This window comes from Aulostomus chinensis, chromosome 4 (assembly GCF_037954235.1).
Source record: "Aulostomus chinensis isolate RoL2024-O1b breed Wild chromosome 4, RoL_Achi_v1.0, whole genome shotgun sequence".
NCBI classification, from domain to species: Eukaryota; Metazoa; Chordata; class Actinopteri; order Syngnathiformes; family Aulostomidae; genus Aulostomus; species Aulostomus chinensis.
The window spans coordinates 6,722,712-6,750,625 of NC_141323.1; the positions used below are offsets into that span (position 1 = coordinate 6,722,712).

Below are 27,914 nucleotides of genomic sequence, written 5' to 3' on the forward strand. Positions count from 1 at the left end.
AATACTCAGATCAGGAAACAGATTTAGCAATATATGTTTTGTGAGTTTAAGAGCGTAGATATTTTCGTTTTCGTGCAGTACAATTGTGTTAAAATGAACCAAGTAGAAATAAAAGAAAAGCTTTATGTATGACACCCAGCATGAGATGAACAGAAAAGGGGAAGAGGGGGGTTTAATCGGGGTGCCATGCAGTTCACTTTTATCCTGAGGAGCAGAAGCAGGTCAATTCGGCCATGTCATGCTATTGGGTCTGTTTTCTGGATGGGTATCAACTATTTCAGGGCGTTTTTTAAACTGTAAGCGTCATCAAATATAATATTGGGTATTAATATAATATATTATTGTTAAAAGCAGACTTGTTAGGTGGTTTATAAAAAAATAATATCGGAAAAAAGATCATGAGAGAAGATAAATATCAATGTTTTATCAGCTCGAAAATAAAAAAACAAGTGGAGTATTCATATTTACGGTATTTGTCCAAACACAAAGCGATACAGTGTCCTGTCTCTTTAAGAGCTGCCACTCTCCGCTCCTCGGTAGCCTCCCGCTGCTTGTTATTTTCTGCAACAAGATGGCTGTCGTTCCTGAGAGCAGGATCCTCACTTTCAGCGTTTTTAAATGGAGCTCTTACTCTTCTACATATTTACCAGAGTGAGTGATTTACACAGAAGTTTACCCGGTTTATGCGTTCGCATCTGTAGTTACAGGTGGTCCCCTGCCGCTTCATTGCTCCCGTGTTTCTCCCACCCGGCCCGGCTGGCCTCGCTCGCCTGCAATCGGAGCTAGTTAGCATTAGCTCTGTCATCAGCGGGAGGGGCGCTTGGTTTGGTTATCCTCCGCGAGGTCGAATAAACGCTGTTGATTCATTAAACTGGTGTTTAGTGTTGCTTGTTACGTCGCTTCACCGCAAATATCTTGTTGAGACCTCAGACTAACCTCCCTTTGGAACGACGCAGATGCGATCTTGTTCATCTGTGATTGGGTGTCACCACCTCTAGCATCTGGATAACCTTAATTTTGGTTTCATTTTTCAATAAACAGGAGAACGATTTTCAGATCAACAATCTTGATTACTATGCATTCTTAACTGTTTTGTAACAAACTCTTTTCATCCCTTTAATCGTGAGGAGTTGAACAGTTTTAATATTTCTGTGATTTGGGTCAATGACTCTGAGGTACGCGAGTGTGTCAAAAACGAACGTCCCCTCCGAGCTAACTCAGGACTGTGGATTTAGCAACGATAGCTAATCGGGTTGTTTACCTACCACGGTTACCTTGAACTGGGGTTACAATTTAGACACAGTAACTTTAGAAAAATAAACGATTTAAGTTTGAACTCGCCTGTATATCCACAATATTGGCTTGTTGCTCTAATTTTATGGTTAACATAGCTGTTTTAAATACTAGCATGCTAACAACTGGCAGAAATGGAGCTCAGGGGGCTATCACAGTTTAATGGACTGGAATGCACCTGCTAGCACAGTCTAGGGACTGCTCCTGCGTGAGTAATAGCGTTATTATTTAATCCCTCCACCGTCACACATTACACATTCACATTAAACACAAACGTCAGTTCTGAGTCCTTGGTCAGAAGTTTGATGGGACCTCTGCTGCTGTGTCCTTATTTTTTCTGCAGTGATGTCTGACAAGTGAATCCTCTGAAACTCTCCTCGTCTCTTTCAGAAACATTTTGGTGGACAAACCCAATGATCAGTCTTCCAGGTGGTCTTCTGAGAGCAACTATCCTCCTCAGGTAGATAGATAACCCTAGCCTGCTGATTCTCTGTTCCTCTCACAGATGATTGCTGCATGTGAGTGAGAATAACCTAGGAGGAGGGATTGCTATACACCCCGGGATGAAGACCAATCATGAAGTGTAGGAGGATGTGTGTTCATTATACTGCAAGTGGCATGAAATAGAACTGTCGTTCTGGACCCTGCTGGGAACCAGAGCTCACATGCGTCACATGACAAGTGATTTGAACAGAGTGAGCGAGTTCACTCTTGGCATCAAAATTCATCACAACCTTTTTAGACTGCATCTTTCTTCCCTGCTTTAAGTGCAAGTGAACACCTACATTACTTTCATTGGCAGGTTTTGAAACCAGGAACTTAACCGCAACGTATTACATGTACTCCAAGTAGTACACGTGGGGATGTCACATATCAGCAGGAAATACAACCATCAGAATTGGTCTAATTTTTATTGAGGGTTTCTGATACACTTGTCGTCATACATCTTTGTGTTTTCACCACATTGTGTTTTTAGACATTGTGGGATAATTCTCATGTGCCAATTGCGCTTAATAAAACAGGGCAGCTCTGTGGAGCAGTGGTCCTCCCTGTGGCCCCCCAGCAAGAAGGTTGTGGGTGGAGCCCCGGCTGCAGCACGGGGTCTTTCTGGGTGAGTCTCCATGTTCTCCCTGTTCCTGCTGGGTTCTCTCTGGTACTCCAGCTTCCTCCACAGTCCAAAGACATCAAGAGGGGACCAGGTTAATCCAGACTCTAAATTGACCGTAGGCGTGGCTGGGAGAGCCAATGGTTGTCTGTCTCTATGTGGTGGCCCTGCCATGGACTGGTGACCTGTCCAGGGGGAAGGCTGCTGGGATAGGCTCCACCCCCACCACCCTCAACAGGAGAAGAGGGGGAACATGGAGGGAGGGATGGACTTAATAAAACAGTTTCCACAGCATGCTCATTTATTTGCTGTGGATTGTTTCAACCAACTTAGTCTTTCATTTAGAACACTGACATTTTAAATTATGTCAAAGGAATTCCTGTCTGGTTTTGGATAGTCTGTCTGGTTCACTGGTGTAAGTCGATGGAGAGAGAGAGCGACTGCTGGGCGAGCTAGATTGACTTTTACCAGGAGAGTGAGCTGTGCAGCTGCACTTCTCTCATGTCAGTTGGTTAAAATTACAAATCCCGAGACATCTGAACAGTACAGGCTGCCCTTCATGTGCAAATTGGTGAGTTTTTCTGCTTAAACAGAGGACATGATTTGAGGAGGCGATCCGTCAGTGTGGCCCAGACCACCTCTGAATGTGGTCCCAGTGACTGGATCTCAATGCTCCCTGTGTGTGTTCAGGCCTGTCCTCACAGCTGATCAGTTAGGCAGTCTGCATCTTAATGGCAGGTCTGAACAGGGTCTCAGTCTTGTTCGTTCTTTTCCACCTTAATAGGAAAGTTGACTAAAGCATTGCTTATGATGTTAACTATACAAGTCTCTCCATAAGCAATTTACATTTAAACCACAGCCAGATGTAGATGTGTGCTGAGTAACATTTCAGGGGAGCTGGAGGACAGCACCAGACACGGTCTCTGACCCGCTGTCACAAACCTTTAAGATCACGGCTTACATCATCATGTGCATAATCAGAACTGAACATGTTGGCGTCCTGTAGTCAGAGGCACAACAGAGTGTGTGTCTGGAGTGAGATGTTCTGCCTGTCCCTTTTTTCTCAGATATCCATTTGCTGCTGTCACTACCTTCGCTGATGGCTGAGCTGCTGAACATTTAGTCCCTCCATTCCATCTCCGTGCATTTATGTAGAAACTGAGAGGCGTAATAGTGGTGTAGTGCAGTGTTCCAGCCTTGAACAGGCTTTGTAGAGGAGCTATTATTTATGCATCCCCGCAGACATTCTTAGCGTTGTAAAGATGCTGAATTTCCACACATTTTGATTACATTTTTGTGTACTACGGCAAACTGAGAGCCTTCAGAGCCGCTGTTGATACCCTGGGCTTGCTGGCAGTTGTATGGATGTAGCTGTTAACCTTTTAACTGACCATTAAGAACTTAAATGCTGTCAGTTAAATGGTTCTGTCTTCGCTCATGGTGAAGAGGAGAAATAGCCTATAAGCCTTTCGTCAGTCAGTTCATTGAACCGACCACACATAAGTAGCACTGGTGACAGGCTGTCAACTTTGACCTCGACTCTGGTGAGGAAATCACCAAGAGCTCTTCAGATGCTATTTTTTCCCTTCTTAATACCAACCCTGATAACAGTGCATTCAAGATATTCATTCCATTGAGCGTTCTTATTTTCTATTTGGGCTGGCAGTCACACCCGAGAAAGAACATACTGTTAGTGCTGTCACAATTTTGAAAAATTTGACTTTATGTCACTTTACGTCTGTAGTTCAGCACCAACTTTCAAGAAAAAGACATTGTTGATTGTTAAGGGGTGAAGGGGAGGTAGTAATCTCTAGTAGTGTGTTGATTCAACTCTGTCTGTGGCAGCATTCAAAGCTCTATGACCTCATACAGTCTTGGAGGACCTAGGATGCATTGTGATCCATCCATCCCTCCATCCATCATCCCTCCATCATCCATCCCTCCATCCATCATCCCTCCCTCCATCCCTCCATGTTCCCCCTCTCCTCCTGTTGAGGGTGGTGGGGGTGGAGCCTATCCCAGCAGCCTTCCCCCTGGACAGGTCACCAGTCCATGGCAGGGCCAACACATAGAGACAGACAACCATTGGCTCTCCCAGCCACGCCTACGGTCAATTTAGAGTCTGGATTAACCTGGTCCCTCTTGATGTCTTTGGACTGTGGAGGAAGCTGGAGTACCAGAGAGAACCCAGCAGGAACAGGGAGAACATGGAGACTCACACAGAAAGACCCTGTGCTGCAGCTGGGGCTCCACCCACAACCCTCTTGCTGGGGGGGGGCCACTGCTCCACCGTGCCACTGATGCGTTGTGATATTGAATCAAATTGTTGTAGAGATGTATAGAATCAAATGGGGTAGTGACACAGTAAAGATGCTCAGCCCCCTGTACAGCAGTAGGGAGAGCAGAGCAGAGGTGTTCAGGACCTGCGTGGCCTCTTTGCTTATCAGTGAGCATCAACAGTATCCCGCTTGCAGCCTCGTAGATCTTCAAGATGAGCTTAAAAGCATCTTCCTGCTGTCCTCGCCAAGCCCGACAGCTGCAGAGCTACCAGGATGATGATCAGCTACAGTTCGAAAGACTTTGATTGGCTGCCTGTGCATCTGTCGTTTATCAAATCACTCGCTCCCCACTGACATTATAGTTGTGGTGCGGATTCCACTCTCCACTGTATTTAGAAAGAAAAGTTCAAGTTATTGTTCTTGGACCCTCACAGTATCAACATCTATACTCCAACTGTGCGCCAGGCTGTCTTTCAGCAAAAATGCATCTCGATTTTCCACCTCAGAAAACCAGCTGCCCCTGATCAGGACCTGCTGGGTCCCTGTTGGAAATGATGCAATGACCAGTTAGGTGGAGTGTGGAAGACAGACCAACGGAAATCGATGAGTCAAACACATTGATTGATTGACCTCATATCAAATTGATCACAGGGAAAAACCCAGTCTTGACCTCTATTGAGGCACTGGCTTTAATGGTGTGTTCCACTTAAATAAACCATTTAGAGTGGGCCACGGATCTGTGAGTCACACCCGAGAACATCTGAGTCATCGCAGGAGCTTGAGGCTTATTTATTCATGATTGTTCAGATTCAACTCAAGGTGAAAACCTAATGGATGGATAAAATATGCTCATCTTTTATGAGTGGAAGTGAAAATGTTGGTCCCTTGGGCTTGTGCCGTCAGTGGCACATTATTCCGTGTTCCAGCCAGTGGTTTTCACTCTTCCTGGGCTAATGACTGCTGTTGATTTGTCATTGGATGTCCTAGCTTGTTAGACCACCGGTGACAAGTAGATGCGGCTCATAGATTGTATGTAATGGCTCTTACCTGACAGAGTCGATTGACCTGCTGTGGTCATTTTAGGTAATGAACAACTCTGACTGGCGGGGAAGAAACTCCTTCACACACGTATTAGCAGTGAAACTCCCCTCTGCTTTCAGTCCGTCTCATGTTTCTCTTTGTCTTTGCTTCTCCCTCAGTTTTTAATCTTGAAATTGGAAAGGCCAGCAATTGTCCAGAGCATCACCTTCGGGAAATATGAGAAAACTCACGTCTGCAACCTGAAGAAATTCAAAGTGTTTGGTGGGATGAGTGAAGAGAACATGACGGAGCTTTTGTCCAGGTGAGAGCCTCTGCAAGTCAATTTAGAATTGCTTTTCAAAATATGACCAAACTGCCAAATGGCTCAGTGTCATCACGTCAGAATTGATCATCACAAGCAAAGTATTGAGACCAAACCAACACTAAAACCATGACCCACCGTCTTGCCTCGTCTGTATCGTGATACCTGGGATGTTCGTGTGTGTGGAACTCAATTCAAATGTCAGACTTTCCCCCGGAAAGTTGCACAGAGGGACAGGCTTTTTTTGGGGGGGGGAGACTTCCAAACCAGTGTTTGGAAGTCTGCTCTTCAATTTTCATTTTTACTCTTTTAGAGGTCTGCCCCCCCCTTTACCTTTACAGACGTAGCTTGCAGCAGTGTTGACTTAGAATTCAAGACAGAGAGCTTCAGTTTGTTCAGTAAAGCGCAACTGCTTCCTAAAAGAAGAGACAAAAGAGCAAAAACATGAACTTAACTGTCACTTCCAAACAGGGACGCACCAAACCTTTTGTTTTGTCAAGACATGAGGGAGCGTGTTTGTTTTCTGCAGATATATTTTTCTCAGTGAAAATGCAAAAATTGCCATTTCATTCCCGTCTTACCTCATATCACTGTATTTGCCAAAATAGTTGTCATTTGATATATTTTGCATATTGTGGATACTGTGAATGTTGTTCAGTCCTTTCTGATTATTGATCATTATAGCAGAAATGACGAGCATGCACAGCTACTGACTTTCCAGCTGAGTAGGGTGATCCACAAACATCATCAGCCATAGGGGGAAAAACCCTAAAATGGTACAATGAAGAAGTTGTTCGAAGAGTTCTGATCATACAAGACTGAAATGTGTCTGAAAAGTCTGGATGGAGTTAAAACTGAGGCGCCTTCCGCATGTATCTGCTCTTTTTGTTGATCTTGTTGATGAGAAGCAGGCCCCTTTAATATTCTCTAATAGAACTGAAACATTTGTTCTGATTATGAGCTTACAGGAAAATATTTGATGGTGATGTCATTAAGTCCGTTTCTAGCAGAGCTGCCAAACAGTCCCCAGTCCCAGCTTCAGTATCAGTATGTGCTGATGCTTGTTTTCTGCCGCATTCGTAACCTGAGGGTTGCGCTGTGGAGCAGGAGTATCTGGTTGGGATGTTAAGTCAGCAGGTGGCTCTATTATCCCGAGTCCATCAGCACGGGGACTTCCGAACCAACCAGTTTCACACCAGTTCACGTGCTGGCTGCCGCTCGGTCACTCAGCCTATTCTCTCTCGTGGAAATGAGCTTCTCTACGGAGGGAGACGAGAGACACGTGATCAGCTGGCTTTGCCTGACAGGGCTATCGATGAGTGATACAAATTCTCAGCCAGAATCTGTTGTAAATACAGATTTTTACAAGTTGTAGTTGTACAGATGTGATTACCAGGCGTCTTTCTTAATGAAGTTGCAGTAATTAAGTGCTTAAACAATTAGCCAATCAAAAGAAAATTCGTTAACTGTTGTGTTTCGTTTTGTTTGTTTGAGGAAAGATGCCAAATATTCGCTGATTCTAGACTCTTCGCTCAAGAGTGTTTCCTGCTTTTCTGTCATTTGTGAGGGAAAAGGAAGAGGACTGTTGGACGGACAAAAGAAGCAGTTGGAACGTATCCATTTAAGATTTTGGAAATTATGATGAGCATTTTTCAAATTTTCTTTATTTTTCTAATCTTTTCTTTTATAGACTTCTCCATGAATCATTTTAACTTGCAAATAATTGGTTGGTTGCTGCCCCACATCTGAATGGGGCAGTGCAGGATTAAGTGCAGTTCTTCACCGTGATGTTAGGAGATTCAGGGGGAAAATCGAAAATCTAAGAGCTGTAAACTTTGCTGCCGTCATGTTGAAAGTGAACCTCGTGTGTCAGCAGCGAAGGTGCAGCAGGTCAGTCTGGCCCTACATGCAGCAACAGCGTATCGTTTCGCTGTGACGTTTTTCAGGACTCTTCATCAGAACGAGCTCTTCTTCTCCAGTCAGCAGCAGTGGTCGGTCAGTGTGGAAGAAGTTAAGAGTTAAACCACAATGAACTAGCTTTTTGTGTGAGTGCACTCAGGGCCTGATGAAGAGAACCTGGTTGACAGCGCAGTTGTGTTTGATCGCCGTCACCGCAGTTGAATATGCACGCTGGCATGGTAGCCAGTGTGGCAACTAGCCTGGCTCTTTGGCATTGCAGTCCATGAGCATGTTTGGAATCTGGTGGGCCAGGATTCAAGGCCAGGATTTGAGACCAGGGTGGCCTGACTACCCGGTCAATAACCACCGTCATGACACTCTGGCTGGGGCTTTTGTCGAGTCTCAGACCCCTCAGAATTCTGACTTAGGTCAGACTGTAGCCTCTATGTTGCCTGTTTTATTAATTATGTAATCAGTTGAGAAAATAACTTGCAGCTGAGTCAGCCAGGAAAGTAACAGTGGTAGTTGTGTCTTGTTAAAATGGCATGTCTGGGTTAAAGAAAAAACAAAAAAAGACATAAGAGAGCTAGAGAGAGATAGCGCTCAGCAGAGATGAGTTGACCTGTTGGGATTGTTCTGCACTGCTGGACAGGAACTGAATTAAGCCTGATTCATGCTTCTGCGTCGACGGCGTCGACACCGTACCTACGCCGTTGACACAGACCCCTACGCCGCAGCCTGACACGTGCTTCCAAAAAATCCTGACTACGCGTCGCATCGACGTGTGGTGATGTGAATGTCGAGGACTGTGATTGGTCCGCTCAGAACGTAATTTCCGGTTCAGTGGCAGCCCTGTGGTCGCAGCACAACAACGGTGCCATTTTCAAAGTTTCTGTTGTGAAAGCTCCAAGAAAAAAAGAACCAAGCCGAAGAAAAGGATTATCGAGGAGGTGTGCAAGTACGACCACCTCTACAACTCCTCTTGGCGTGTGAATTGTCGTCTGTGACCGGAAGAAAACCAAGGAATCCAACAAGAGCCCCCTGTAAACAATACAAAGACAAAGCCACACCCCCCTAGTGGCTTGGCGGTGAATTGCGGAGCAACGCGTTCCCCAACGCAGAACTATAAATGCTCGGTGAGGCGCCGTCGACGGCGTAGGTACGGCGTTGCATCGACGCAGAAGCATAAACCAGGCTTTACACGACACAACGTGAGTTTTGTGGGTTTATTTGAGGGGCTTTTTGTGCATTTCTCTGCCGGTTTGTTCTGGACCTCAGCATGTCAGTGAGAGTTCAAACCTGCGTGTTCTCAGTCATTGGTTAATTCCCTCGTCTGTTTCACTTCAGTAACAGTTAATGGGTTAGAGGACCGGCTCATAGCTGCCAGCTGTTTGACTGCAGGTTGACTAATTGTTGGTTGAAATGACATGTTGAACTTGAAGCTGCTTTGTTCTCGTCTCTGCCAGCGGCCTTAAGAATGACTACAACAAGGAAACATTCACCTTAAAGCACAAGATTGACGAGCAGATGTTTCCCTGCCGATTCGTCAAAATAGGTAAGATCTTTACGGGTTGACAGGTGTATGTGGTTTCTGTGGTGGGTGACTTGCCTTCTCAAGCTGTTGTCCTCTCCTCAGTGCCTCTGATGTCATGGGGTCCTAGTTTTAACTTCAGCATCTGGTACATCGAGCTGCATGGTATCGAAGATCCTGATGTGGTGCAGCCCTGCCTTAACTGGTACAGCAAGGTAAACCGGCCCTCCACCCTCGTGCTCCCCTGCCGTATCAAGTGTCGTCCCAAACTGGTTAGCAGGAAGTGAAAGGAGTTGTAAAACCTCCAGGTGTTGATTTTGGATTCACTTACACTTAACCAGGTTACCTCGCATCATGTGGACGCACAATTTTCTCCATTTGCATGCAGTCTTCTTCCTTACTGGGCCTCACTCCCATTGCTCCGGGCCTGAGCACGCTCACATCATCACTGAGCTGTACAAGTCCGATATTTGTTCAGGAATCCCACAAATGGAACTCTATACTTCATCACAGGAGCAGGACGGAAGTGAGAATCCATTTTCATGTCAAGCTCTACTGCACAGATACACACGTACACGCACACGTGCACACACACAAATGCACACACACACCCTCCCAGAGTGCATAGAGAGGATATGTCAGTGGTTTATTGTACAGCGAGGGTGTGACTGCTCTCGGTTGGTCGGCACGGTTCTAAATTTACCAAATGATTTGGCGCAGTTAGAATGGGTAAAATTGGTCTTGTATGCAACAGCTTTTAAGTACAATAATAGTGTTTGGTCCCCAAATGGAGTGCACCATTTTCCAGTCCTCAGTGTTCTTGTGGCGTAGCAGGGTGAGCTGACTTTAATCTCTCTCCTTATGTCTGTAATCCACTTCAAGTACAGAGAACAGGAAGCCATTCGCCTTTGCCTCAAGCACTTCCGGCAGCACAACTACACAGAAGCCTTCGAGTCGCTGCAGAAGAAGACACGGATCGCGTTGGAACACCCCATGCTCACCCACCTGCATGACCGACTGGTGCTGCAAGGAGATTTTGATGCCTGTGAAGATCTTATAGACAAAGCTGTTCGAGGTATCCTCCTTTTCCACATGAATGAGGCTAAATCATTAGAGGTCACTGGTTTTCATGGATTTCTTTGGCTTAATTTCTGTTTTTGTTTTTGCTAATGTCTGATTTGCCATATTTGGTTCTTCTCCCTCCCTGCTAGATGGTTTGTTTAACCAGTATATCAGCCAGCAGGAGTACAAGCCCAGGTGGAGTCAGATCATCCCTAAATGCAACAAAGGTACAAGCGCCCAAGAAATCAACCAAGACGACATGAACAGTGAGAGCATCTACTGACGTGGGGAGTTCCCCCATCTGCTAGTCAAACATTTCAGTCCAGTTTCAAAGCCTTGAGGCCTTGTGGCTAAAACAATGCTGCCTTCCTTTTTTGTGTGTTGCTTCCCTCCCACCCTCCATTCTTCACATTGACCTCCCATCTCTGTCTGCTGCTGTTTCTCTGTCGGTCTCTCTCTGTTCTCTCTCTCTCTCTGTTCTCTCTCTCTCTCTGTTCTCTCTCTCTCTCTCTGTTCTCTCTCTCTCTCTCTGTTCTCTCTCTCTCTCTGTTCTCTCTCTCTCTCACGCTCTCTCTCTCTGTTCTCTCTCTCTGTCTCTCTCTCTGTTCTCTCTCTCTTTGTCTCTCTCTCTGTTCTCTCTCTCTCTCTGTTCTCTCTCTCTCTCTCTGTTCTCTCTCTCTCTGTTCTCTCTCTCTCTCTCTGTTCTCTCTCTCTCACGCTCTCTCTCTGTTCTCTCTCTCTCTGTCTCTCTCTCTGTTCTCTCTCTTTGTCTCTCTCTCTCTGTTCTCTCTCTCTTTGTCTCTCTCTCTCTTTGTCTCTCTCTCTCTCTGTTCTCTCTCTCTCTCTGTTCTCTCTCTCTCTCTGTTCTCTCTCTCTCTGTTCTCTCTCTCTCTCTCTGTTCTCTCTCTCTCACGCTCTCTCTGTTCTCTCTCTCTCTGTCTCTCTCTCTGTTCTCTCTCTCTTTGTCTCTCTCTCTCTGTTCTCTCTCTCTTTGTCTCTCTCTCTCTTTGTCTCTCTCTCTGTTCTCTCTCTCTCTCTGTTCTCTCTCTCTCTCTGTTCTCTCTCTCTCTGTTCTCTCTCTCTCTCTCTGTTCTCTCTCTCTCACGCTCTCTCTCTGTTCTCTCTCTCTGTCTCTCTCTCTGTTCTCTCTCTCTTTGTCTCTCTCTCTCTGTTCTCTCTCTCTTTGTCTCTCTCTCTCTTTGTCTCTCTCTGTTCTCTCTCTCTCTGTTCTCTCTCTCTCTGTTTCTCTCTCTCTCTCTCTCTCTCTCTCTCCACTTTTCTCTATATCATCTTCCACCTCCCACGCTCACACGCCGTCTCTGTACCTGCCCTCCCCTCCTGTTGCAGGTGATGCCGACGACAACAGGCCAGGGATGAGGGGAGGACATCAAATGGTCATTGACGTCCAGACTGGTAAGACCCACACAGCTGTTTAACTGGAACTGTGACTCATATCCTCCCACGCAGACCCAGAACTCTAAGTTCTATTACTGTTTAATCAAATGAAACCCTCCCCCACCTACCTACCTCCAGCCCTTCTTCTTGAAACAAAAAGGTCCTGAGGGCATTTATCTTCTACATAACTATCACATTTATTTTGCCAGAGTCACAGGGTTTTTTTTGTTTTTAAATCTGTATCTGGCAGCTCTAGTGGTGTATTTCCCCATTTCAGAAACAAAAGTTGCGTGTGTGCGTGCGTGTGTGTACTCATTCAAGCACAATGGTGTTTTAGATTTTTAAAAAAGGAAAAAAGAAAATGATACTTCTAGGTTATGGCTCCATTTGTATGCAGGTACAAAGAAACTTATAAAGCATAACCTAGACCAGTAAATACAAACATTTACGAAGGCTCAGTGACGTTTCAGCTAAAGAATGCATGTGACTGTACCACCCCAGAATAGCACCGCGAGGTTCCTGTGGTATAATATTTGATGAAACGTGAGACCAGTGTTGAGAAACCGATGGATGGTTGCACCTTGTTCTGAATACCTTTGTTTTCTGGCCTCCGGAGCAGGGAGTAATTGACAGCTAATATTCAAAGTTTCAGCCAGGGGGCAGATCTTGGTAAGTCTGACAATAAATTGAATTCCATTTCCCCCCCAAAAAGGCATTAGAAGGTATTAAAGTATCCAGAATCATTTATAGTATCTCAAAGTATTACATTCTTCTTGCCACAGGCAGGAACATTGGTCAAAGAATGTTTTTGCATCTGTTTTGTGGCTGTTGGGGAATGTTACACAGAGAGTGGATTGCACTGCAGGAAGCTGTTAAATCCTTTTTTGTGGAGTTTCAGTCAGCGGTACTGGAGCAGTAGCAAACACGAGTCCCATTTACACCCACTGGCAGACGGGCTTTGTTGGGTTCACAGTAAACAGAGTGCAGGCATGCAGTTGGGTTCAGCACTGGGAGCCTAGTAGACTGCTGGTCAGCTTATAATGGACGAAGAATCTGTATAAATGGGAATATAAAATGTGAAAAAAAACATAATTAAATGTATCTTTCTAATTGTTCAGCCCCCAAATCAAAAAACGTATCATTTTATGAGCTCGGTTGGGCAGTTAAGCCAGAATGTCTTGAAAACCAACATTGAGAACATCTCAACAACTCTTGCTCGTAAGGGTTAACTTGGTTAACGACCTCCCTTCAATTGTTCATCCTCGTTGCTGCTCGTCAGAGAACTGTTAGGAAGGTGTAAAGGATGTGAAGTAGTTCATTCATGGAGATGAAGGATGGAAATGATGGTGATGTTGAAGTCATCTTGCCCACCAGCTCTACTGGGAAGTACCTGGGTTCTGTTTCAGCAATGATACATCACGTGGTACCACATATTGAAGGCTTTTCTGATACTTGTATCACAACAACTCTAGCATAGTGAGATGAACCACCACACTGTTCTGCCTGTGTCACCTACGGAGCGACGTTTGTGCCCTGCAGAGACAGTGTACCTGTTTGGGGGCTGGGATGGCACACAGGACCTGGCAGACTTCTGGGCTTACAGCGTTCATGAGAACCAGTGGGCCTGCATCTCCAGGGACACGGAGAAGGAGGTGAGGGGGTGCCAGTGTTCCCAGCTCTCCTGCTTGTTTGTGCATCAGCATTTTGAGAAAGAAACTATTTCACATTCTTTACAGCAATGGAGAGCTGATTGAGTGAAGACAGGGCTCAGGGGCCGTTAGTGGTTCATTCAGGTTTGGGTGCATGTTAGACTGAATTTGACTGAGAGGATTTTACAACGATAGAAATCTCTAATCAGTAGCTGTGTTTCCACAGAGGGATTTGGATCTAATAATGCACCAAAACTACTCCAAATTCACAAAAGTTATTTACGCCCATTTTAGGTAGTTTTGTCATTTTCCAATAAAGTGTTAATGCTGAAAATGGGACATGGATGTTTAGTCCAAATAAACTTGATATTGATGCTGCCTGTTACAACCATTGTAACGTTGCCTATACCGCCATCTTCTGACAGAAATACACACGACGTAACCTGGTTGGTTCACTCCTAAGAACCAGATGGACATGGCTGCAACCAGTGTTAAGATTTTAAGGAAACATGGCGACTAAGATGCGTTTATGACAGTGGTTGTAAGTTTTACAAATAGACGAGCAGTGAAAAAGCTCTTGATGTGTATCAACCAGAGTGGCCCCAGCGCTCGCTCCTGCCACAAGATGTGCATCGACTCCCAGAGGCGTCAGATCTACACGCTGGGCCGCTACCTGGACTCCAGCGTCAGGAACAGCAAGTCCTTAAAGAGCGACTTCTACCGCTACGACATTGATGTCAACACCTGGACGCTCCTCAGTGAGGACACGTCTGCTGATGGAGGGCCAAAGCTGGTGTTTGACCATCAGGTAACTTGTTGTTTGTATGCTAATTAGTAGGAAGAAGAATTTGAATACACCTTTGGAAATGGAATGAAAGCCTCAAAAGGAATGGTTGGATTGTAACAGCCTCTCCCTGTGTTCAAGTGTAAGTGTGTATATTTGCAAAATACTGTAAAAGTGAAGGACCTTCAAATACATTCTGTACCGGTGTACTGATAATTTACTTATAATTCTGCATGTAACTTAGTGAAATTGTGAGGAAATGAAAAGAATTTCCCTTTTTAATCAATCTCTGGAACTTTATGGATTCAAAAACGACAATTGTTTGAAACAGGTGCTACGTTCTTCCACTATTTATTTGTTGTTCACACAAGTAGTAGAAAGCAGAATTTCCTCCCGTCTCCTTCATTGCCTCCTCCATCCTGAGCTTCTACACCTCCTCATTGTCCTCTGCTAGATGTGCATGGACTCTGAGAAGCACATGATCTACACATTTGGTGGTCGGATACTGACGTGTAACGGTAGTGTGGAGGACAGCCGGACGTCAGAGCCCCAGTTCAGCGGCCTCTATGCCTACCACTGCCAGGCAGCCACGTGGAGCCTCCTGCGGGAAGACTCGTGTAACGCCGGGCCAGAGGACATTCAGTCTCGCATTGGTCACTGCATGCTCTTCCACACGGTGAGTCCACCCCACCTGTCTGGAGATGTTTGTCACCGTTATCTCCCCTTGTCTGTGTCTGTGCCTTACTTCCTTCTCTCAACAGAGAAACCGCTGTCTCTACGTGTTTGGGGGTCAGAGGTCAAAGACCTACCTCAATGATTTCTTCAGCTACGATGTGGACGGAGACCACGTAGAGATCATATCAGATGGTACCAAGAAGGACTCGGGCATGGGTGAGAGCTCTCTGTGTGCCTTAAATGATGTGTAGATATTCAGATATTTAGTTGGTGTATAGTTTGGTGAAGGGATGGCCCTGCCAACCACTGACTGGAGCTAATTAATGGTCGTTAGACAGTTAACAGATGCTGTAAAGAGCTGTGCTCGTCTTGCCTACTAAAAAAATCTTCTTTATATGAAGGGGTTTATTTTTATGGGTAGATAACTGGCCAAGCAATGAGAAGATGCGGATTCACACACATTGTCAGACACCTCCAGCTGCTGTGAGCAGAGGAACTTTAAACCTGTCTCAAAGTTTAAAAGCATCTCTACAACCACTGACATCAAAGCTCAGATCTCCTGTGGTGGAAAATACAAAGCTGCAGTCCTGATTACGTTCACACAAACTAACACAATGAAAACACACTCTGAACCCTCACATGCAAACAGGCTTCAAGTTGAGATAAACCCCCTCCACTACCAGAACAGCCGACAGGGTCCAGCCAGTCTGAACTGAGTCCCAGTGGTCAGTGGGCTCGGTTGATTGGCAATCAGATCATTCGTCAGTGTTTGAATGAGCGAATCTCGATCATTCTTCCCAAAGATTATTGGATTGTTATATTACATTAAATAGGAATTTTCTAATTTAATAGGGGTCGCCTATTTTCTACTATGTACAATGGAACCAAATCCTTTGCTAAATATCTTGCAACGTTCCTGCACTCGACCATCTTTGCTGCCATGTTGTATTTTACACCGTCTGTAAAAGCTGCCGTCAGCGAGGACTGGTGAGGTGTACTAGCAGTGCTGATGAGGGAGGGTGGGTCCACAGCATCCATGTTGCTGTATGTCTGTTAGCATCATTAGCTTCATATCAGACCTGACTCTAAAGGGCAGGCTGTAATTATAGCACGTGGACGAGCACAGTCACGCATTAACGGTTCACTGAAAGCAACGTTTCACGGGCCTCTGTGTCGGTAACAATGGTCCCCGGGAACCCGACCGGTCACAGACTTGGACCACCTAAATTGTGGCTTTTTTATTTGCACCGTGCTGTTTTTATTTGCCACTAACTCAACTTCTTTGTCTGCTGTGGTTGCTGACCATTAGTGGCGTAACGCCTCTTGCCTTTCGCACGATTGGATTGTAAGTTGACGATCTGCATTAAACACAATCGGATGATCTGAAATAGCATGGATTGCCCCAACCGTAGTCGTCAGCTGTTCTCCTGGTTTTATTCAGAAAAGATGTCATGCCGTCTGTTTGTTAACTCAGGCAGAGAAAACCTGATCCATCGTAGTAGCGATGTGCCGTGGTAACACCTTGCTAGCACGTCTGATCAGTTTTTCCCATGTAACAAGTACTTGTCTCTAGCACCGGGGTCCATCTGTCTGTGATACGGGGGGTGATGCCTCTTAGCCTGTTTTATAGCACACTGTCCACTATCTAGCTGAACTCTGCCTCCAATATGTGAAAGAAAACCTGCAGCTTTTGCTTCAAATGAATAGACAGAAGTAGCTGTTGAACAAGCACCTCAGAGATGGTGGTGGTTCCCAGTAGGAGTGAAAGTGTATTCACGGATTCATGGGCCTCAAACATCCACGTGGAAACGAGGAGTTAGAGCCCAGACTTCAACACTTCCTCGATGCACCAGCAGTGCAAAAAGGTGATGTGGCTCAGACACAGTCAGGTATACGCACATATTTTTACACATGCACGTTGTTCCATTTATGGTAAGAGGACACCCACGCTATATTCTGTTAACTGTACTTGTTTATTTGCATGTAGTTCCGATCACATGTGGTCAGGTGTTACCTCACACACCTGTAGGCGATCCCTCGGGTCTGAGAGGTCTCAGCCTGCCGACCAATCGCATGCCCCTCCCAGCCGGAGCCAGGCAGGCAGGGGGAATCTGGACGTGGCCGTGTTATTGGTGGGAGAAATTTGACAAATTCAAATGGGTGTGTGAGAAACAGAGCAAGAAAGAACAGAATGTTTTTTGGCAGGAAGGAAGCAGCAAGCACAAACAGTTCTCTGTTCCTGTCTTGTAAATCAGTCTCGCGTGTGAGTGTGTGCTGTGGCTCCGGCAGGGCTCCGCACTGCAGCAGCATCGAGTGCCACTGACGTCTGTCCCTCAGCCTGCTGTCCTAATGATTTTAGACTGTATCAGCGTCATTACTGCAACATGAAGTGCAGCTGCCTGACCTCCGAGCTGCTCCTGTATTAGATGCTGTTGGTGTCGGGCCCAACTGATAATGAATCGCAGTGGCTGTCTGCTTCCCTGACGCTTGCAGGCTAAATTGCCTTCATGCTCTGTTTATCCTGACCGAAGAAGAAAGTTCAGGTATCAGATTTGATTTGGCAGAAGTTTGCTCACTTTTGTGGTCTTTTCCTGCAGTTATAAAGACTTGAACCCTAACGCTTCATTCTCCTTTCTTGTTTGGACAGTTTTAGATGTAAATGAACATGCAGAGATGATTACTTTTTTTTTGTTTTACCAGAAATAGTATATAAGAAGTGATTTTCAACTCATGAAAGATTCATACTTGGATTAATAAAAGGAAACTCAAAGTATCTCAAGAAGACATGGCAAAGCTGGTTGATATTTGGATAGTTAAAAAGGTCATATTTAAATTGCACTGAAAAATCACAGGAGATAAAATGGCAGTAGAATCTTCTTCTGCTTCAGTTCTGATCCGCTTCATTCCGTCTGCCATGAACCTGAGATGCGAGTGTTCGTGAACGGTTGGAAAACCTCCTCAGTTCAGTCTGAGGTCTTTAGAATGTTCAGGATCAGGAAGTTACTCCTGGGTTGTAATAACTTCTCTGAATCACCTCAAGTGTGTTGGAGGGACAGGTGGGCAGCAGAGGGAGCTCTACAGATCCAGCCTGCATCAGTTCCCCCCAGCATTGGTAGGGCTGCCAGATGTTTATTTAGTTGTAAATCATCTTAATTAGCTACGTTTGCTACTTGCACAGGTGCCATAGTTGTTGCAATTTCATTTCACTGCTGTTGTACATGTACAGTTATGTACGTGACAAATAAATCTCTTGAATCTTGAGGACATCAATCAACATGGAGCCAAATGTCTCTTGATCGTAGCAGGAAACACCCAGCTAGCAGTCATGTGCCAAGCTAGCCCGAGTGGCCTGTTGGGGTATGAAATATGCCTCAGTTTTATTCAAAGTTGTCCTTAAAAAGTCTGAAGTCTTAAATGTAGCATTCTGAACGGTGATGAATCATCATCATCTTTTCCTGGAGAACCTTGATGTCCTGGTCACCAGACAAGCTGGAGCATGTGTCCATTTGTGATGAGAGACCAGCTGATAAGCCATGAGGCTCTGCGCTTTCCTCCGGCAGCCCAAAGCTACCAGAGGGACTCCAGGGTTCTCCAGAGTACCACCTCCTCATGGTAGAGCACCTCCTCATGGTAGAGCACCTCCTCATGGTAGAGCACCTCCTCATGGTAGAGCACCTCCTCATGGTAGAGCACCTCCTCAGAGCCGGATGGAGCACAGCAGTCGTTTTGAAAGGAGGACTCCATGTATTATTAAAGGAGTCTGCTGGTAAACTCACTAGTTTATTCATGCAAGCCTTAAATGTGACATCATAATGTTCTGCAAGAACACTTTTCAGTAACAGAATAAGGATGAGTTCTGTTTATGTAAAAGACACACCTTTTTATTCAGTTCCTTCAAAATGTGTGTGTACAAACATGGATGAAAATTGGAGAGCTGCACTAGTTAGGTGGTTATTATCTACCTGGTTCTCTGGTTCTTGATCGGCACAAAGAGTTGAGCCTGCAGCAAGTCTCTGCTCTAATCACAGGAAAGTGTGTGTGTGTGTGTGTGTGTGTGTGTGTGTGTGTGTGTGTGTGTGTGTGTGTGTGTGTGTGTGTGTGTGTCCATCACACCGGCTGAATTGTCATGCTGCTCACTCTCTCTCTGCTGGCTCCTGTTGCCATGGCGGCGTGCTGCTATGTTATCAAGTGGTTTTCTTCGATAGCCTCTAATTCTGCTGCTCACTGCTTTATTTCTTCTTTTAGGGGGAAGAAAGTTGTCAGGAATGGAGCTTGTCAGACTTGTGTTCATCCTCCATTTTGTCATCACTTTTCTAAATAACTCTTCCATGGTGTTCAGACTTGTCAGAGGTTCAAATATCCACTACACGGTCGTATTTGTTTGCCATCTCCTGGCATTGAACTCAGCGAGCATGATGTTGTCTTTAAACATAGAGTAGAAGAACTGATGGTCCAGTCTCTGTCCCACACGACTGGTGCCAGCAGAAGAGGATGAAATGCAGCCAGTAGAGAATTTGACAAAATGTCCCTGTATGACTACCAGAAAGCAGCTCGGTGGAGTGTTCTGGCATTCATTGAAAGTTTGCCGATAATATGTTTATTTTCTCTCGGGGATTTTAAAAAGTAGCCTTTTCTGTATTTCCAAAACATTTTGAACAGCCCATAAATCATGTGTACTGCATCGTCTCATTGTTCTCCAGGGCTGTGCAGCAACAGCGATAACAGCAATATATTGCAGGTTTCTGTCACAGTACTGCATGGATATCCAGCTCTGAGGGTCTGTTGTATGGCAACATCATGTGATAAAGTCCTGTCTTGGCCCATGGGTGTGACAGCAGCTTTATCTCAGTGGGTGACTTACATGTGTTCAACTTGTAACTGCCATCACATCGGAATGAAAAGTAGGTGTGTACAACTGTACAACTTGGTAAACGATCACTTTAGATTCTGAAGGAAACATCTTCAGTTAACAGGGTAATGATGTAGTGTGTGGAGACGTGATGATGATGATGATGAAGGCTAGGCATATATAGGTGCTTTAAAGGTTCTGCAGCTGTGTGAACCCTGGACTCATTCTGGATTAATACGTCTTTTCTGGCTCCACAGTACCAATGACGGGCTTCACCCAGAGAGCCACCATCGACCCCGAGCTCAACGAGATCCACGTCCTGTCGGGCCTCAGCAAAGACAAGGATAAACGGGAGGAGAACGTCCGCAACTCCTTCTGGATCTACGACATCGCCCGCAACAACTGGTAGGAAGGAGAACGGTGACATAGAAACACACACTCACAGATTCACTGCAGCTGTGATGCTCCTTTGGGGGCAGGAGACACACACAAACACAGAGCAGGGGATTGCCTCAGCAAATACCAGTGCGTGGTGTGTGGGGTTTTTTTTTTTTTCCTGATGTGACTGAAGATCTTGACGTGTGTGTTTGTGTGCACACGTGCACATGTATGTTTAAATCAGAGGCTGGGAAAGAACAGACTGTCCTAACTGCTCTGGTACACTGCGTTTAGCTGCTGTGTGTGTGGGGGGGGTGGGGAGGGGGCAAACTAAACTCATTTGTTGAAACAGGTTTTCCTCGAGGGCTTCAGGAAGGGTTTCATTTGGTTTTCATGCCATTAATGCAAATTTGCTTGGTGTGTGTTTTCCTGCGTTCCTGCTCAGGTCCTGTGTGTATAAGAACGATCAGGCGGTGAAAGAAAACCCGAGCAAGACTCTGCAGGAGGAGGAGCCGTGTCCACGCTTCGCACACCAGCTGGTCTACGATGAGATGCACAAGGTAACACACACACACACACACTGTCGCACAATATTTGTGACAGAGTAGTGACGCTACAAAACTGCCGTATTACGACGAGCCCCCAGTGAGTTTGATCAGATTGTAGGTGCCTTCTCACCTGGCTGTGCTTCTTCTCGTGAGACGTCTTCAGCTCATCTGCACTTGTAAAGCATAAACTGTAGAGGGCAGCAGAGTCCACTCCCTCCTCACAAACCTGGAGCTACGGTTGTGAGATTAAAATCCAGTCGATTCATGCAGTGGTCCGTGTTCTCTCTCTCCACTAAGACATGATCACACTTGAAAAGCACTAACAAAATAACGAGAATTAGACTGTCGCTGCACTTGCAGGAGCCCAGTCAGAACCCCTGTGAGAAACCAAAATATGATGATGAAGTCGCTCTTTACAAAAGGCCGATGGAAATAAATAAATCGTCATGCAACCAATAAGCACTCACTTTGTAGCCTCCTGTGACGGTATCGCTGTTCTGGCTAGCAACAAGCTTGTGTTTTTGAAATGTGCATCGGTCAGGGCAAAGGTGAATGCCGCTAACGTGCACGTGTCAAGTCTTTGGTGACCTCACAGGAAGTGAAAGTGTAACGATCAGTACTTAGAGAAAAGCACCTGATTTATTAGGATTCCTGCTGCACAGAACGCATGAGCGGTGAACCCTCGCATGTACAGCACACCGCTGCGTTCTCACGTTCACTGGCTGGTTTTAGTTAATTCATTTACTTCATTAGTAATTTGAAGTTTGATTTATTCTTTCACAGGAATTTTCCTTCATACCTCTCAGCAGCTACTGTTGGGCTTTGAGATGAGTCTGAGGTTTTATTGAAGTCATTTGTAAAAAAGTCTCACATTTATTTGCAGCCATGTGATTTGACTGAAGGTTGTTGCACAAGAGAGTGTGTGTGTGTGTGTGTGTGTGTGTGTGTGTGTGTGGGGTCAGCTTTGTGTGACTATTGAATCCTGGGTGTATTTGCAGGTGCATTACTTGTTTGGAGGAAACCCGGGGAAGTCTTGCTCCCCCAAGATGCGCCTGGATGACTTCTGGTCTCTCAAGCTGTGTCGGCCCTCCAAGGAGTATCTGCTCCGCCACTGCAGATACCTCATCAGGAAATACAGGTCTGCTGCCGCGGGACATGTGACTCACGACTCTCACTGCATTTAAAACTATACAATTAATGACGGCGTGATGAAAGTGGGAACTTGAGAGAGAGAGAGAGTAAATGATCCCAAACATCACAACTGGAACGGTTCTGTCTGACATCGATCAAGAACTTTTCACATCAGTTCACGTTTCCTTGCAGCTCTACAATAATAAATCATAATTGCATGAAGAAAATACTACCAAATGGAGAATAACTTGGATTTTCTTGAAAATGGAGAATCCAATCAAGTGATCATACTCCTATTTGGGGAACATTTCAGGGTTCATGCCATCATGAAAACGCTGGAACAGTCATGGTATTCAAAAAGGGCAATTTGCAGGCCAGGGAAGTTATTGAAGGATAAAATAGCTCAAACTTTGGAAAAGTCATGGAAATATGCCTCACAAATCCCTGCATATTAGAGCATATATGGTTGAGTTCTAATCTCTTGTGGTTCATGATTTAATTGATGTTGTATCTACCTGTGTAGCTTGTCAGCAGTTTGAAATATTTTGAATAATTCTGACTTTGATTTCTCTTCATTGTTGTTGAACGTACAGTCATGATGTACTGGCAATTGGCTTGATTAACTGATGATGAAAGGTTGGATCGTGTGTCTGCAGGGATGTTTTTAATGTGTTTCACGTTGCCTGTCATTGAATTTTGCTTTGCTTTGTTGCATTTGTCTTAAAGGCGACGTCTTGAAAGGTCCTGAGTTGTGATAACTTTGCTGTCATCTAGTGGTCAGCTGTGGTAACTTCAGGCCCACTGTGCATTCAGTGTGTGATGTCTGTTGTCGGTGTTTTCTGGTCGTGCAGGTTTGAGGAGAAAGCCCAGTCGGAGCCACTGAGCGCGCTCAAGTACCTGCAGGATGACCTGTCTCTCACTGTGGACCACACTGACCCTGAGGAGACCAAAGAGGTTGGTCATGTGACTTCAAGTTCAGTTTTCTGTGTTGGGGGAAGTAAATGAAATGATAAAGATGAGACTGTAATGACGGGGATCTTCATGTCCTGGTTCAGTTCCAGCTCCTGCCCTCAGCCCTCTTCAAGTCCAGCTCTGACTTCATCCCTCTGGGTAAGAGTCGGTCGAGTTCACTCTTCTTTGACAAGTCTTAAGTTTCTTTTGTCAAGAATGACTCTGATCCGGTGATGTTTGTCAGATGAAGGGAGGAAGGGTTCCTAACGCTCGCTGAGCAGTGAGTCACACACCAGAGTCACACTGTGTGTTCTGGTCTGTTTTGTTCCATGCTCATGTCCTCCAGCGTGTGACTCGTCTTTTACCCTGTGGAGCAAATAATCCTTCCATGCGAGAGTTGGTAGCATCCACCATCAGCCACCAGGGGGCGCTGCTGGTCAGCCTGATGGTTGTAACAGAAGTGAAACCCAGTGCTTATTTCCTGACCCTTTCTCAGACTTCATGTATTAAAGGAGGATAAAATTAACAACAAATGACTTAAGTATGCTCAGCCAGTGTGTGTTAGTCAGAGCACTAAAACTAAGCCTAATAAATCCAACTCAGCTGCCCAAAACCCCTGAAGAGTCACACTGAGTCTCACCTCAAAGAAATCACTTTGAGCTCATGCTGCTTGTGAGCAGCTTTCTTGTATCACTGTCGTCAGAGTTGATGGTACACTGGTGCAGCAGCTATCGGACTCTCCCCAGCCTTCTCAGGGCTCGGCAGTGAGAGCGGGATCCGGCCACCTGAGCTGACCCAGCTGCTGGAAGTGAAGCTCCACAGAGGAGAAATCAGTGGTTGAGCTGTAAACCAGACAACAGGGAGTGGACGACTCAGGCTTCCTGAGTGCCGGCCGTTTCCAGTCTGAAAGAATTCTGTCAGCACATTTGTGGCTCCACATCTTCCTACGAGCCTCTCAGTAAATGTGTGTGTGTGTGTGTGTGTGTGTGTGTTTCATTGGTCTGCTTGAATGTTGCTCTGTGCAGCTGAACCAGGATCAAATCAAGCAGACTATAGTCATGAACGCACCTGTAGTCACTGAAGGCATGTCCTCATAAAACCAGGATGGAAGCTAACAAGGCTGCCTCACGTAGCACCAAGAGACTCAGGAGGCCAAATTCATACCTCGTGTGTGTTTGTTGTGGTGCCAAACTTTCAAATTACTCGTTGTGTCAAAGTAGCCTTTTAAATGAAACCGAGTGGAGCTGCAGACACGTCCTGCCTGCACATCGTCTCTCACCCTCCCTCGGCGCTACGGCTTTCTTGTAATGGAAGCTGAGGCTGATGTCACGTTTAGGGTTCCCTCTCTTAATGTAAACACAACCACAGTATCAGTCAGAGTGATCCTTGGAGCCCCAACAGTTGGTGCAGGTGAGATCAACACGCCAAGTGAGCTCAGCGTAAACCTCCATCCTGACCTCCAGGTTTCGCTGTGAGCTCGTGCACCTGAGGGCTCCTGCTACGGTTCCACTGTCTGCCTTACAAAGAGAACCCCAGAGAACGACCGGCATTTTTATAATTAGAACCCGACCTTCTCATGTTCCAGACACAACAGAGGAGAACATTGATACTGGAGCAGATTTTCATCCTCCTGTTCTTTGCTTCTGTCCTCAGGATTCTCTGACGTAGACCAGACGTACGCTCAGAGAACGCAGCTCTTCGACACGCTCGTCAACTTCTTCCCCGACAGCATGACGCCACCCAAAGGCAACCTGGTAGACCTCATCACTCTCTAGCCCCTCCCACTCCAACACGCCTCTTCCTCCATCACCTCTCACTCACTGGACACACACACACAGACGCACGGTGAGCAGGAGGAGGAAGAGACCAGGTATTTTTCTATTCTGACCCCGTTGGTGGGACCTAACAGGGAACTACCACACTGAGCTCCTGCTGCGGGCCGGTCGACCCTGATGGTCCTGAACACACGCACACACACAACCAACACGGTGTGGTTTGGATGTGAGTGAACCTCCATGACAAGCTACGGCACGTTTGATTTTTCTCCTTGATGAACTTTTCCTGTAGCACAAAGAACCCTCCGACCCGACGACTCGTGTTTTCATCTTCCAACTCCAGGCCAATGAAGTGGATTTTCATTCCTCTGGCCTGCGGTGCACCGCAGCTGTGCATCCACCTCCGTTACTGGGTTGGACTTGAAGACTGGGTGGTGTGACTGTGATGCCGGTAGCAACACGGACGTCCTGCTGGACATTTAGAGCGTGCAACAGCTCCGATGGCTGAATCGGCACTACATCTGGGGATGAGGAGGGTTGGTCCCACAGATGGGCTGTGGCTGCGTTCTTCATGGCTGGTGTACAGAAGATGTAAATATGCATATATGAACATTCTTGTCATAGAGTGAGGAAGGTGCTTCGTCTCCCTCCATCAGATGTTCAGCAGTTACGCCTCAAACAGCTGGTTGGTGTGTGAGTGAAGTGACTCAGGTGTGGAAAAGGTTGTTTTAGCTCCGCCTCCTCTGGCTGGTGTGTGATGGATGATTGGTCCTTGGTTTGTGAACTAGGGAGGTGTGTGTGTGTGTGTGTGTGTGTGTGTGTGTGTGTGTGTGTGTGTCCAGCCAAGTTTTTTTCTCTCCATCTGAGAACACCAGCCGTTCTCCTAAAGCTCCCAGCTGGGAGTGTTTAGTTGCTATGATACAGAATGTCTGCAGAAGTAAAAATGTCGGCCCCTGGTACTTCCTGCCGTCCTGGTCGGGTGAACAGAGAACCAGAAAAAACCCACCTGTGGGTTCATGAGATTTTTGGTGAGGAAACATCCCTGAGTGCAGTTGTGCGTCTGGTTCAGTCGCTCCTCTGTCGTGTATGCAGGATGTGACGGTTCAGCTCTGTGGTATTTGTCCCGCCCCTCCTTAGCTGTGATTGGATGACTGGTGCCAAGTGCTACAGTTCACTCAAAGTTGAAGAGTTTTAACTCTCAGCAGCTCCTCGTCTCTCTGCTGGTGTTTGTAGAAACGTGGTGAAAACAACAACCTTTGGTGGACCGAGATCCTGAATGCCCTCAGAACTCACCTGGACCGCTGCTGCTTTGTTAGACACTTCGCCCTCACATCTCTGCGTGAGTGTGGTCCACCTGCTGGCTCTGTCCAGGAATACACCACTAAACACCAGGAACCCTCCAGAAAACGCTAATGTAGGCACACTGACTGATGTTGGGTGCCTGTTCTGTTGCTAGGCAACTCTCTGCTCCTGTATAATGTCAAGATGAGCAGTTTGGAGCGGCCGGTGCTGCTCACACGCAGCTGCTTGTCTCGGCTCAGTCTCCTGTCAGAATGTCGTGACACCAGCAACAAGCATCATGATTGCTGTCTGTCACGTTCAAACAGCCCAGCATGGCGTGTCAAATGCCACTCAAACCTTCTGCCGGGAGGTCAAAGGTCAGTTCATCCCAACGGATCGTCTTTAACAGCAATGCTCCCTGAATCAATACATCATTTCTCAGATCAGAGTCTCTGAGTCCAAGAACGCCAGCAACACCAACGATCAGCTACAGCAGAGCAGATCCAGGTGGAGGTGAGCATCACATCCAGAACCAGAACCAGAACCAGATGAACCGCCAACATCAGTGGCACCTTGCTGTTCCTGCATTTGTTAAAGAGCCACACTCGTGTTCCCCAACATCAGGTGTGATGTGAGGAGGATCTAGTGCTTCGTGATGATGCTACCTTTCCCACAGCAGTGTGGGTCACTTGGACTGAAGTACAAATGGTGGACTAATTCTCACTAACCTTCAGTCAGCACTACAACTGGTCAGCCCACTACATAGTCAGAGATTTTTTTAATTTATATATATATATATATATATATATATATATATATATATATATATATATATATATATAATTAGTGAATGAGTCATTTCGGATGCAGCCACGTCTACTAGCACACCCAGATTAAACCCAACTCTGCCGGTTACCTAGCAACCAGGGCTTACAAACATATTTTAAAAATAAAATGGTTTAGGGGCCCGTGCAATCGTCCAAACTTGTCAACGTTCCATTGTACGAGCCCTTTGCCAGCCTCAGCCACTCTAAAATATGCCATTTTACATTTTCCCTCTCCTGCATTACTTCTTTGTGACTCCAGAATGCCGAAAAAGCCAGCCACGTAACATTGGCAACCAGACCGTTAGCTTCAGGCTAAGTATTTGCGGCTGGCTCTTTGTGCATGCTAGAGTCAGAAACAGAAGAAATACATGAGAGAAAAACATCTTTGAGTTCAAGACAAAATGCACTTTTTGAGTGTAGTATCAGTCTAAAAGGTGTAATTAGCTTCAGACGGGACTGTTTCCGGTTTATGCTAAGCTAACGATCTGCTAATAGCTTTCTTTGTTTGCAGTAGACATCAATCTTCTTACCCAAGTCTCAGCAGGACGGCGAGTACATCTAGCCAGATGTAGCTGAAGATGGCGTCGCTGGTCCTGTCCGTATCAGACCTGAGAGGAGCCCTCGGGTGCTTTCCTTTGATTTTCATGCTAATTCTGTGTTTGCCGAATGCAGAAGCTTCACTTTTTCCTGGTTTTGCATTCATGGTCTGCATTCGTCCATGAAGTTTGTATCAGGATGTTGTTGACGGTGATGACGGGTGTTGCGTCGTCGTTGTCGTCATCGTCGCTGCTGGGCTGTCAGCATAATCTACATGTGTTGTTGGGAGAGGACAGCTTCGTGTGTGTCGTGTCTGAAGAAAACTGTTTAAAAAGTGATTGAAAGCACCTTTGTATAAATCACAATGCCAAATACTACGTTCCTCACCACTACGATCCCGGACACCATGTTTGCTGGATGGAATGTTTTTCTTCTTCTAATTTAATCTCCTGAGTTGAGCCCCCCCCTCTGGCCTTCCTCTGGAGCCCCGGGTGGAGCTCAGGCTGCGACGCTCCCGTCAGCCACAACTACTCTGTGGATACAGTGAATGTGTAGAAAGCCTTGTAGTATTGCATTGTATGTAATGTACATAATGAAATTAATAAAGATTGTATTTTGTTCAG

The 27,914-nt window shown here is 45.9% G+C and overlaps 1 protein-coding gene across 3 annotated transcripts; it reads left to right on the forward strand.

Moving 5' to 3' along the window:
• The first annotated feature begins 498 nt into the window (after window positions 1-498).
• On the forward strand, window positions 499-27,914 carry mkln1 (muskelin 1, intracellular mediator containing kelch motifs). Of its 3 annotated transcripts, none has more exons than XM_086201303.1 (18): window positions 499-651; window positions 1,684-1,753; window positions 5,877-6,019; window positions 9,385-9,473; window positions 9,555-9,664; window positions 10,332-10,524; window positions 10,661-10,777; window positions 11,859-11,924; window positions 13,446-13,558; window positions 14,151-14,363; window positions 14,794-15,015; window positions 15,101-15,230; window positions 20,121-20,268; window positions 20,687-20,801; window positions 21,788-21,927; window positions 22,772-22,874; window positions 22,976-23,030; window positions 24,525-27,914. In XM_086201303.1, the coding sequence occupies exons 1-18, from the start codon at window positions 572-574 to the stop codon at window positions 24,644-24,646; spliced, it is 2,229 nt and encodes a 742-aa protein (XP_086057429.1). In that variant the 5' UTR covers window positions 499-571; the 3' UTR covers window positions 24,647-27,914. The 3 variants fall into 3 exon arrangements, with proteins under 3 accessions (XP_086057429.1, XP_086057430.1, XP_086057431.1); XM_086201304.1 differs by having other exon boundaries at window positions 10,661-10,738; XM_086201305.1 differs by lacking the exon at window positions 499-651 and adding an exon at window positions 1,315-1,501.

Bases quoted from the DNA above. Each gene is read 5' to 3' on its own strand.
- mkln1 (XM_086201303.1), top strand. From the start codon at position 572: ATGGCTGTCGTTCCTGAGAGCAGGATCCTCACTTTCAGCGTTTTTAAA. The intron at 11,925-13,445 runs GTAAGACCCACA...TGTGCCCTGCAG, and splicing joins GGTCATTGACGTCCAGACTG to AGACAGTGTACCTGTTTGGG. The intron at 14,364-14,793 runs GTAACTTGTTGT...GTCCTCTGCTAG, and splicing joins AGCTGGTGTTTGACCATCAG to ATGTGCATGGACTCTGAGAA.